Here is a 12,444-nt window from a genome sequence, read left to right on the forward strand (position 1 = left end):
CGCATATTGATTAAATTCCAAACAAATCTAGAGAAAGCATACCTTGGATATTGAATCTTTTGTTAAAGATAATTGTTTAAACTCCCCACATTGTGAGACAAGGGTGTGTACTTGGAAGAACGTTAATGTGCATAATTATCTCTGTTGATTTATTATCTAGCGTACTGTTAACTGACAATGACTTGTTGAACGTAAAAATATTGGATACTAACTATATTTAAGATTCTGTTGGACTCTGGTCCACAGGTCACTTCTAAAAAAATTTTCGAACATTTTCATTATTATCGTGGCTATCCAGTAATTGCTTTGTTAACTGCTAAGTATGTTTGGTTTCTGTTTTTTCTTTAGGCCATCTAAACTGATATTACGACCCATTCAAGTGTACAGCGTCCATCAAGATACCGTCGCTTCAGGTAGAAATGTAGACGTTCGCGCATCCGTTGACCTCACTTTAAACCTACAGCAAAAGTAAGGCAATAATTACTTAAATAATAAAGATAACAATCACCAGTAAAACTTTTGTAGCATGATTTCATTGCATTTTTTTGCAGGTTTCCAGAGTGCTATGTTTACCTTTTCGAAGAGAATTCTCGGACACAGAAATGTTACATGACCAAACGAAGTACTCTTTCTTTTTCGTTCACGTCATTCTTTGTTTTTTAGTCTAAATGTTTTCTATCTTTACAACCCACATTTAGATATGTCAAATTCCGCACACAGCTGTGAAATTCTACCAAACCAGTCGATGGTAAGAATAAAAGATGAGAAAAAGTAGCTTAAGAGCAGTCTGGTCCAAAATTTTTTTCATGTCTGATGAATTCACCTTAGTACGGACGATGACGTAACGGCGCTGGATTCGGAATCCGTATGTGACATCAATATTGCCAGCTTGGATTAACATGGCGATATGTCAGGTATTTACATAAATTTTAAATAGTTATTGTCTCTTAAAGGTTGACGTATCATTTTCTGGAAAAGCAGGTGGAAATGTTAAACTTCTATATGAAGCGGATCACTGTGTTTTTGCTGCTGGACTTGTGATGTAAATCAAACTTCGCCGCGATTGGATCGAACTGATAAGGTTAGTAACCCTATTCTTATCAGTCACCTTATTACGCGGTTGCATTTGATAGTAGACCTGATAAGGGCACTGTTTGAATGCCAGTTTTCAAAGGTTGCGTTCTTATCCTAAAACCCCTGTGTTTTCCGTCGTTGTGCGCCAGAAAACGTTAAACGTTGTGGCGTGTTGGGATCTTTATCTCTTGTAAGTAATCAAACCGCGTCCGAAGTTACTTTGAGGTTAAAGAATGCTATCGATCACCTATGGACCAGCGTTATCTGATGGCCTAAGTTAATGTATTCATTTGAGGCAACCGCAGCTTTATACACGAAGTAAACGTTTCTTTGCGAGGCCAAACTATGTTTGGCCGTTTATTTTTGCCACATCAATGAGTTAGGAAAATGAATTAGAAAAGAAAATGCGTTATCTGCGAGTTTGCTACCATAACGGTTTTTCACATACTCACAAGTGTAACTGAAGTCAACCTTCTTCAAACCAAGTCAGAAATTCTATTTGAAATTGAATTCCCAGTCTACAGTGTATTGGACTAACTTGTCAATCATGTTTATATAATAATTTCCATAGCAAACGATTGTGACCACAGCATTTCATTGGATGTTGTTACGTTCCGTGGCCTTAGGTTCACACCTGCTGCAATCAATATCGTTTTTGTTGATTAATTGCTAGCAAGGTCTAGTTTGTCAAATAGTTTCATGATTTCCTCCAAGTTATCTTTTTTGTAATTTTTGCGTAAGAGATCCTTCGCGTCGTAACCGTCGGATTTAATCTCAATTCCTAGTTCAGTTAAATATTTGACCGCGTCGAATAGGTTTTCACTGGGATTATATCTACAAAGTAAATTGAGCGCTTTCCATCCGTTTTTGTTCTTTGCATGGATATCAACTCCAAGGTGAATCAACAGTTTGATGGCTTCAATTAAATTTGTGCTTGCATTTTCCTTGCAAAGAACATGGAGTGCGTTTGCTCCATCGTCGCGCCTCGCGTTTACGTCGATTCCGAGTTGGATCAACTTTTCCATTCCATCAATTAAATTTGAGGATGAATTGTTTGCGCACAGGAAATGGAGTGCGTTTGCTCCGTTGTCATCCTTTGCGTTCACGTCGATTCCGAGTTGGATTAACTTTTCGATTCCGTTAATTAAATTTGTGGATGAATTTATTGCGCACAGGAAATGGAGTGCGTTTGCTCCGTTGTCAGTCTTTGCATTTACGTCGATTCCTAGTTGGATTAACTTGTCGATTGCGTCTATTAACTTTAAGCTTGAGTTGTTTGCACACAAAGTGTGGAGTACGTTAAATCGGTTTTTATCTATTGCATTAACATCATTTCCGTTTTTGGTTAAGAACTCGATTGCATCGGTCAAATAAGGACTTGAATTGTATGCGCACAAATAATGGAGTGCATTTCGTCCATCGTTGTCTCCTGTGTTCACATCTAGTCCTCCTTGAAGTAAACGCTCGATTGTGCCAATGAAATTAGTGTACGAAAGGTGTACGCGGAGGAAATCGAATGCGGTAAGCCCACCGCTACCCATAGCGTTCATGTCGTTTCCGAATTGAATTAACGTTTCCATTGCGCCAAATAAATTTAAGGATGAATTGGTTTTGCCGAGGAATGGTAGTGCGTTTAAGCCGATGATTTTTTCCTTCTTGTCGACATCAAGTTGGTTTAACTTTTCCGTTTCGCCAAATAAATTTGACGATGAATTACCTTTGCACAGGAAATGAATCGCATTTCTTTCGTTTTTGTCCTTTGCGTGGATATCAATCCCAAGGTGGATCAAAAGTTCGATGTTTTCAATTAAATTTGTGCTTGAATTGTTCTCACACATGTAATGGAGTGCGTTTCGTCCGATGTCGTCAGCTGTATTTATATCAACTCCCTCTTTAAGTAAACGTTTGATTACGCCAATTAAATTTGATGATGAATTGTAAGCACAGAGGAAATGGAGGGCGTTTGCTCCGAATTCACCGCTCTTTGCTTTCACGTCAGTTCCGAGTTGGATTAATTTTTCGAATTGATCCATTATATTTGAACTTGAATTGAATGCACATAAAGTGTGGAGTACGTTAAAGCCGTTGTTGTCTTTTGCGTTTCCATCCAATCCGTTTTTGATTAAGAATTCGATTGCATCTGTTAAATAAGGACTGGAATTGTATGTGCACAAGACGTGCAACGCGCTAAGTCCTTCGTTGCTCTTTGCGTTTGTGTCGATTCCGCGTTTTATCAACAACTCAAGTTCCTTTATTAAGTTTGAGTTTGAGTTGTTTGCACACACCCAATGTAGAGCACTCCATCCAAGCTAAATAAAGAAAATAATTAGCGTTCAAGCCCTTTAAATTATTTTCGCGATTAATCCACGTTGATAGCTTCTTTAATTTGCACAAAATTTTTACTTTCGTTTGAATGGATTGAAGTTCAGTAACGACTTCTCGTGATGCGATCCTCTCAGTAGGTTTAGTGGCCAACATTTTTGTTAACAAACTGCGTGCCCAATGCAAATTATGAATCTCTACAATGAAAACATATCAAAGGATTTAACATTAGTTTGAGTTTATGTTTGCCAAAGTGACCGTCCTTAAAGAGAAACTTACTATCCATATAAATCGGTATATTCTGTCTGATGTTTGTCATAATTTCTTCCTCGGCACCGTAGAGATGGTTTCCATTCAAGAGTATGTAACCGAAGACGAGCCCTTCTGCGAAGACATCGCTATTGACTGTTCCACGTTTTCCGTCCAAAACATTGTTATCCAGAATTTCGTACAGCTCGGGCGCAAACCAAGATCGAGTTCCTTTGATTCCACTCATTGTGTATGTTCCTCGTTCATTCACGGGTCGGCACAGCCCAAAATCACCCCACTTCATCGTTGCCTGTTCGCCTTGATCAGTTATTTTCACAGAAATCAGAATGTTTTCCGGTTTTATATCTCGGTGAGTTAAACCCCGCGAATGGATATAGGCAAGTCCTGAAGCTAAATGGAGGAACATTTCGATAGGGAGTGGTATAGGTCCTTTGTATTTCCTAGGATCGTCCGGTTTTAAGAACAGCTTATCCAATGATGCGTCGCAAAATTCCAAAACATAGTATCTGGAAGGTCAATAGCTGCACAGGTTCTGTTTTTCTTTCAAAATGACGTTTTAAAAAATCTTACTTGAAATTTTCATCGCTTTTGAAATGAAGTAATTTGATAACATTCGGGTGGTCCAATTGTTGAAGAACTTTCAGCTCGTTGTCAACTGGGTGAACTGTTTCATCAATCAGCTCAATCCGTTTAACTGCTACTTTTTGGCCTTTAAATGTACCACCAAACACCGAACCGTATGCACCTCGTCCTATTAAATCCTTCTTCTTGTACTCCATTTTTCTAACGTTTCATTTGCGACAACGTTTCGACTCACTCATTGGGTTGCACTCGAAGACTAGCGAAACATTAACGTGTGCAAGTTGCTAGGGGAAAATTTGATACTAGATAATCAAAACTGAAATCGCTGTGAGGTTATCATTTCGATTATTTGTTGAGCATATCATAAGTTGAAAGCCTTGGGAAACGACTGCATCCGTCTACCTGATTATCCGCATAACATATCCATAAAGTCACTTCAATGCTTTACATTAAAATTTTGCCCGCTATTTTTTGTGTCAAAAAAGCATGTTACACGTTTTCAGAAGGGAATTAACTCCTCTGTTTTAACTGTAATTTTAAATTGATGCAAGTTTCCCCATGACGCTATTTCTTATCGTACATCGCGCTGTCGCTATTCAGGTAGTGCCGCTCTGCGTCGGCTCATCCTATGCTATCCCTTTCTTTAAAGAGTGAAGACGGCCTATTCATATTATAGCATATCTATGACATGGAATGCTGAATTATTAGCAATTGAAATGGAGTTGGTTCGAACTGTTGTTTTCATCACTTAACTGAATATAGCTTTTCAAATCATTTATACAGGTGGATTTCTAGTCCTGACATCTCTACGGCAATCGAATGAAATATTTGCGAAGGACGCCAGCTGCATAATAACCTAACTGAAATTCGCTTGTCTCCACTGTCTTCAATAACAACAAAATTGGTGCCATTGTGCGTGGCATGAGGTGTATTTAAGACAACGTTATGGGAAAATGGACATCGGGCACAAACAAGTATGAATAGGATCTATTCAAGCCAAAATTATATCACGGCAAACTAGATAATCTATTCAATTTTAGGGAATGTGATTCACTCGGATTTAACCGGAATGATCAACGTTCAACGGACGCACTTAATAGGCAACATTTGCAGATATCCACAACTGCATAACGCTGAGATGTGATGACGTCAAGATACAGGTCGACAAATTATGACATTTTATTTTTCATAAATTTTGATTGTTCCGGATTAGTTGTCAGATGAGTTTCCTGGTACGCAGTACGTTAACAGAGACCACCATTACCCCACAGTTCTCTTTCACCATGTCCTGCACGGCGTGTGCAAAACCAACTACATTGAGGGAGCAATCCAAAGCATTCGCAATGGCGAAGATGATTCCAATTAAACTTCCAAATTCAGGACCAAGTACGCTAGACCTGTGGTGTTGCAGGAACGTCTAAGCTATTGTTTTTCAAAGGTAGGTTGAAAAATGATGTCTAATCTAGTACTATTTTTCTTTCGCGTCATTCGGTAACTTGTCATCCTAATCAGTACAATTCACATTTAGATGCTGGATTATTTGTCAAATTCCGCACACAACTGTGAAATTCTATCAAACCAGTCGATGGTAAGGATAAAAGATACGGCAAATTATTAAGCATTAAAGCTGATCCAAAATTTTTAATGATTTTATTTGTAGTTAGGACGATGGCGAAACGACGCTGGATTAGGAATCCGGATTTGGCCGTAGTATTTCCTGTTCGGATTAACATGGAGCTATAATAGGTATTTACATACATTTCAATAGTCAGCGACTCTAAAAACTGACGTATTATTTCTTGCAGAAGCAGGTGGAAGCGTTTAATTTCTTTCCAAGCGGATCCCTGTTTTTTGCTGCAGGACTTGTGATGTAAATCAGCGGTACACTTCGGCGCAATTTGGTCGAAATGAAAAGGTTAGTAACCATATTCTGCTTAGTCATATTGTTACGCGGTTTCATTTGATAGTAGACCTGATTAGGGAACTGTTTGAAAGTCAATTTTTAAAGGTTGCTTTTTTATCCTAAAACCCCTCTGTTTTCCGTCGTTGTGCGCCAGAAAACGTTAAATGTTGTGGCGTGTTGGGATCTTTATCTATTGTATATTATCAAACCGCGTCCGAAGTTACCTTGAGGTTAGAGAATGCTTCGAGCACCTATGGACCAGCGTTATCTGATGGCCTAAGTAAATGTGTCCATTTGATGCAGCCGCAGCTTTCCACACCAAGTAAACGTTTCTATGCGAGGCCAAATTATGTTTGGCCGTTTATTTTTGCCACATCAATGAGTTAGGAAAATGAATTAGAAACGAAAATGCGTTACCTGCGAGTTTGCTACCATAACGGTTTTTCACATATGCACAAGTGTAACTGAAGTCAACCTTCTTCAAACCAAGTCAGAAATTCTATTTGAAGTTGAATTCCCAGTCTACAGTGTATTGGACTAACTTGTCAATCATGTTTATAGAATAATTTCCATAGCAAACGACACCAGCATTGTGACCACAGCATTTCATTGGATGTTGTTACGTTCCGTGGCCTTAGGTTCACACATGCTGCAGTCAATATCGTTTTTGTTGATTAATTGCTAGCAAGGTCTAGTTTGTCAAATAGTTTCATGATTTCCTCCAAGTTATCTTTTTTGTAATTTTTGCGTAAGAGATCCTTCGCGTCGTCACCGTCGGATTTAATCTCAATTCCTAGTTCAATTAAATATTTGACCGCGTCGAATAGGTTTTCACTGGAATTATATCTACAAAGGAAATTGAGCGCGTTCCATCCGTTTTTGTCCTCTGCATGGATATCAATTCCAAGGTGGATCAACAGTTTGATGGCTTCAATTAAATTTGTGCTTGCATTTTCCTTGCAAAGAACATGGAGTGCGTTTGCTCCATCGTCGCGCCTCGCGTTTACGTCGATTCCGAGTTGGATTAACTTTTCGATTCCGTCAATTAAATTTGTGGATGATTTGTTTTCGCACAGGCAATGGAGTGCGTTTGCTCCGTTGTCATCCTTTGCGTTCACGTCGATTCCGAGTTGGATTAACTTTTCGATTCGGTCAATTAAATTTGTGGATGAATTGTTTGCGCAAAGGAAATGGAGTGCGTTTGCTCCGTCGTCGCGCCTAGCGTTTACGTCGATTCCGAGTTGGATTAACTTGTCAATTCCGTCAATTAAATTTGTGGATGAATTGTTACTACACAGGAGATGGAGTGCGTTTGTTCCATCGTCGCGCCTTGCGTTCACGTCGATTCCGAGTTGGATTAACTTTTCGATTCCATCAATTAAATTTGAGGATGAATTGTTACTACACAGGAAATGGAGTGCGTTTGCTCCGTTGTCGCGCCTTGCGTTCACGTCGATTCCGAGTTGGATTAACTTTTCGATTCCATCCATTAAATTTGAGGATGAATTGTTACTACACAGGAAATGGAGTGCGTTTGTTCCATCGTCGCGCCTTGCGTTCACGTCAATTCCGAGTTGGATTAACTTTTCGATTCCATCCATTAAATTTGAGGATAAATTGTTACTACACAGGAAATGGAGTGCGTTTGCTCCGTTGTCGCGCCTTGCGTTCACGTCAATTCCGAGTTGGATTAACTTTTCGATTCCATCCATTAAATTTGAGGATAAATTGTTACTACACAGGAAATGGAGTGCGTTTGCTCCGTTGTCGCGCCTTGCGTTCACGTCAATTCCGAGTTGGATTAACTTTTCGATTCCATCCATTAAAGTTGAGGATGAATTCTTACTACACAGCATATGGAGTGCGTTTGCTCCGTTGTCGCGCCTTGCGTTCACGTCGATTCCGAGTTGGATTAGCTTTTCGATTCCATCCATTAAATTTGAGGATGAATTGTTACTACACAGGTAATGGAGTGCGTTTGCTCCGTTGTTGTTCTTTGCGTTTACGTCGATTCCGAGTTGGATTAACTTTTCGATTCCATCAATTAAAGTTGTGGATGAATTGTTCCTACACAAGATATGGAGTGCGTTTGCTCCGTTGTTGTTCTTTGCGTTTACGTCGATTCCGAGTTGGATTAACTTTTCGATTCCATCAATTAAATTTGAGGATGAATTGTTACTACACAGGAAATGGAGTGCGTTTGTTCCCTTGTCATCCTTTGCGTTCACGTCAATTCCGAGTTGGATTAACTTTTCGATTCCATCCATTAAATTTGAGGATGAATTGTTTTCGCACAGGAAATGGAGTGCGTTTGTTCTGTTGTCATCCTTTGCGTTCACGTCGATTCCGAGTTGAATTAACCTTTCGATCGCATCAATTAAATTTGTGGATTTATTCACTGCGCACAGGAAATGGAGTGCGTTGAATCCGTTTTTAACCTTTGCGTTCACGTCGATTCCGAGTTGAATTAACCTTTCGATCGCATCAATTAAATTTGTGGATTTATTCACTGCGCACAGGCAATGGAGTGCGTTTATTCCGTTGTCATCCTTTGCGTTTACGTCGATTCCGAGTTGGATTAACTTGTCGATGGCGTCTATTAACTTTAAGCTTGAGTTGTTTGCACACAAATGGTGGAGTACGTTAAGGCGGTTTTTATTTTCTGCATTAACATAATTTCCCCTTTTGGTAAAGAAATCTATTGCATCAGTCAAATAAGGGCTTGAATTGTATGCACACAAATAATCAAGTGCGTATCTTCCTTTGTTGTCTCTTGTGTTCACATCTAGTCCTCCTTGAAGTAAACGCTCGATTGTGCCAATGAAATTAGTGTACGAAAGGTGTTCGCGGAGGAAATCGAATGCGGTAAGCCCGCCGCCACCCTTAGCGTTCATCTCGTTTCCGAATTGAATTAACGTTTCCATTGCGCCAAATAAATTTAAGGGTGAATTGGTTTTGCCGAGGAAATGGAGTGCGGTTAATCCGCCGATGATTTTTGCGTTCTCGTTTACTCCGAGTTGGATTAACTTTTCCGTTTCGCCAAATAAATTTGACGATGAATTACCTTTGCACAGGAAATGAATCGCATTCCTTTCGTTTTTGTCCTTTGCGTGGATATCAATTCCAAGGTTGATCAAAAGTTCGATGTTTTCAATTAAATTTGTGCTTGAATTCTTCTCACACATGTAATGGAGTGCGTTTCGTCCGATGTCGTCAACTGTATTTATATCTAATTCTTTATTAAGTAAACGGTTGATTGCGTCAATTAAATTTGATGATGAATTGTAAGCACAGAGGAAATGGAGGGCGTTTGCTCCGAATTCACCGCTCTTTGCTTTCACATCAGTTCCTAGTTGGATTAACTTTTCGATAGGGTCTATTAAATTTGAACTTGAATTGAATGCACACAAAGTGTGGAGTACGTTCATGCCGTTGTTGTCTTTTGCGTTTCCATCCATTCCGTTTTTGATTAAGAATTCAATTGCATCTGTTAAATAAGGACTGGAATTGTATGTGCACAAAACGTGTAATGCGCTCAGTCCTTCGTTGCTCTTTGCGTTTGTGTCGATTCCGCGTTTTATCAACAACTCAATTTCTTTCATTAGGTTTGATTTTGAGTTGTTTGCACACACCCAATGTAAATCATTCCATCCAAGCTAAATAAACCAAAAATTACCATTAGAGCCCGTTAAATAATTTTTACGATTTATCCACGTTGATAGCTTTTTCAATGTGCATAAAATTTTTACTTTCGTTTGAATGGATTGAAGTTCAGTAACGACATCCCGTGATGTGATTCTCTCTGTAGGTTTAGTGGTCAACATTTTTGGTAACAAACTGCGTGCCCAATGCAAATTATGAATCTCTAGAATGAAAACATATCAAAGGATTTAACATTAGTGAGTATATGTTTGCGAAAGTGACCGTCCGTAATTAGAAACTTACTCTCCATATTAATCGGTATATTCTGTTGGATGTTTATAATAATTTCATCGTTTGAACCGTAGAGATGTATTCCATTCAAGAGAATGTAACCGAAGACGAGGCCTTCTGCAAAGACATCGCTCTTGACTGTCCCACGTTTTTCGTCCAAAACATTGTTAGCCAGAATTTCGTACAACTCAGGCGCAAACCAAGATCGAGTTCCTTTGATTCCACTCATTGTGTATGTTCCTCGTTCATTCACGGGTCGGCACAATCCAAAATCACCCCACTTCATCGTTGCCTGCTCGCCTTGGTCAGTCATTTTCACAGAAATCAGAATGTTGTCCGGTTTAATATCTCGGTGAATCAAATCCCTCGAATGGATATAAGCAAGTCCTGAAGCTAAATGGAGGAACATTTCGATAGGGAGTGGTATAGGTCCTTTGTATTTCCTAGGATCGTCCGGTTTTAAGAACAGCTTATCCAATGATGTGTCGCAAAATTCCAAAACATAGTATCTGAAAGGTCAATAAATGTACAGATTCTGTTTCTCTTTCAAAATGACGTTTTAAAAAATCTTACTTGAAATTTTCATCGCTTTCGAAATGAAGGAATTTGATAACATTCGGGTGGGCCAATTGTTGAAGAATTTTCAGCTCGTTGTCAACTGGATGAACTGTTTCACCAATCAGCTCAACCCGTTTTACTGCTACTTTTTGGCCGTCAAATGTACCACCAAACACTGAACCGTATGCACCTTTTCCTATAAAATCCGTCTTTTCGTACTGTATTTTTCTGACGTTGTCATTTGGCGTTGTCATTTTAATGCGACAACATTTCAACTCACTGATTTCGTTGCACTTGAAAACTAGCAAAAGAGCGATGTAAGCAAGTAGCTAGGGGAGAATTTGATACTAGATAATCAAAATTGAAATCGCTGGTTATCGGTAAGATTATTTGTTGAGCATATCATAAGTTAAAAGCCCTTGAAAACGACTGCATCCGTCTATCTGATTATCTGCTTGGCATATCTATGTAGTTACTTCAATGTTTTACGTTAAAATTTTGCCCGTTAATTTGCGTGCCAAAGAAAGCAAGTAACACGTTTTCAGAAGGGCATAAACTCCGCCGTTTCAACTGTAATTTTTAATTGATACAGGTTTCTCCATGACAATATTGTTATCGCACATCGCGCTTTCACTTTGCACGTAGTGCCGTTCTGCGTCGGCTCATCCTATGGTATCCCTTTATCTAAAGAGCAATGTCGGCCTATTGATATGCCATGTGTACGTTGTGGGACGTTGATACTGAATTGTTAACAACAGAAATAGAATTTTCAAATCATTTATACAGGTGGATTTCTAGTTCCCACATTTTTATGCCAATCGAATGAAATATTTTGGAAAAAGACCAGCCGTATAACAGCCTAACGGAAATTCCTTTTGTCTTCAGTAACACCCAAATTGCTGGCTTTGCACTTGGAATGTGGTATATTGAAAACAGAATTCAAGAAAAATGGATAACGGATGTAAACAAGTATCTACATATCTTCAGTATTTACTTAATGCAAATTACGTCACGGCTACTGAATAACCTATTGCATTCTAGGGAATGTGATTCTCTCGGATTTAACCGGAATAATCAACTTTCGGCTGACGGACGCACTTGATGGGAAACATTTGAAGATATCCATAACTGTACAACAATGAAATGTGATGGCGTCAAGATACAGGTCGACAAATTATGACATTTTCTTCTTCATAAACTTTTGTTGTTCCCGATTAGTTGTCAGATGAGTTTCATGGTACGCTGTACGTTAGCAGAGACCACCATTACTCCACCATACTCTTTTCCATGTCCTTCACAGCGCGCGCGAAACCACATTGAGGGAACATTCCATAGCATTGGCGATGGCAAAGATGATACCAATTGAACCGCCAATCTCAGGACCGAGTACTATAGACTTGTGTTGCAGGAAGGCAACGTCTAAGCTGTTGATTTCCAAAGGCAGTTTGAAAAATGACGTCTAATCTGGTAAAACTTACATTAAGTAAGTTCCAACTAAAAATTATGTTAATAACTCGAGTATTTAATAATAAAGTGTCACTTAAGAATACTTGAAAGATCTTTGTAATATCTAGGACATACCGCCGCCAATTTCGCCGTTGGTTGAGGTGATGGGCATGGGCATGGCCGTCACCGCCTTAAGTATTCTTCCTTTTCTTTCCCGTCATTCGGCCTATCGTAGTCTTAATCATTACATCACACATTTAGAGGTCGGAATATTTTTCAAATTCCGCCGGCAACTGTGAGATTCTACCAAACCAGTAGATGGTAAGGGTAAAAGATACGACGAAGTAGCATTAGAG

The 12,444-nt window shown here is 39.1% G+C and overlaps 2 protein-coding genes across 2 annotated transcripts; both read right to left on the bottom strand.

The window, feature by feature from the left end:
• Positions 1-1,593: 1,593 nt before the first annotated feature.
• On the bottom strand, positions 1,594-4,490 carry LOC130694561 (putative ankyrin repeat protein RF_0381). The gene is made up of 4 exons (XM_057517634.2): positions 4,237-4,490; positions 3,676-4,172; positions 3,478-3,593; positions 1,594-3,383 (listed from the first exon to the last, which is right to left on the bottom strand). Exons 1-4 carry the CDS (start codon positions 4,443-4,445, stop codon positions 1,737-1,739), a joined length of 2,469 nt encoding a protein of 822 aa, XP_057373617.1. The 5' UTR covers positions 4,446-4,490; the 3' UTR covers positions 1,594-1,736.
• A 2,189-nt stretch (positions 4,491-6,679) lies between these two features.
• LOC130695437 (serine/threonine-protein phosphatase 6 regulatory ankyrin repeat subunit B-like) lies at positions 6,680-10,908 on the bottom strand. Its single transcript, XM_057518574.2, has 4 exons — positions 10,658-10,908; positions 10,097-10,593; positions 9,901-10,016; positions 6,680-9,807 (listed from the first exon to the last, which is right to left on the bottom strand). The coding sequence occupies exons 1-4, from the start codon at positions 10,894-10,896 to the stop codon at positions 6,826-6,828; spliced, it is 3,834 nt and encodes a 1,277-aa protein (XP_057374557.1). The 5' UTR covers positions 10,897-10,908; the 3' UTR covers positions 6,680-6,825.
• Positions 10,909-12,444: the final 1,536 nt, after the last annotated feature.

The sequence above is a fragment of the Daphnia carinata genome, chromosome 7, assembly GCF_022539665.2.
Source record: "Daphnia carinata strain CSIRO-1 chromosome 7, CSIRO_AGI_Dcar_HiC_V3, whole genome shotgun sequence".
NCBI lineage: Eukaryota > Metazoa > Arthropoda > Branchiopoda > Diplostraca > Daphniidae > Daphnia > Daphnia carinata.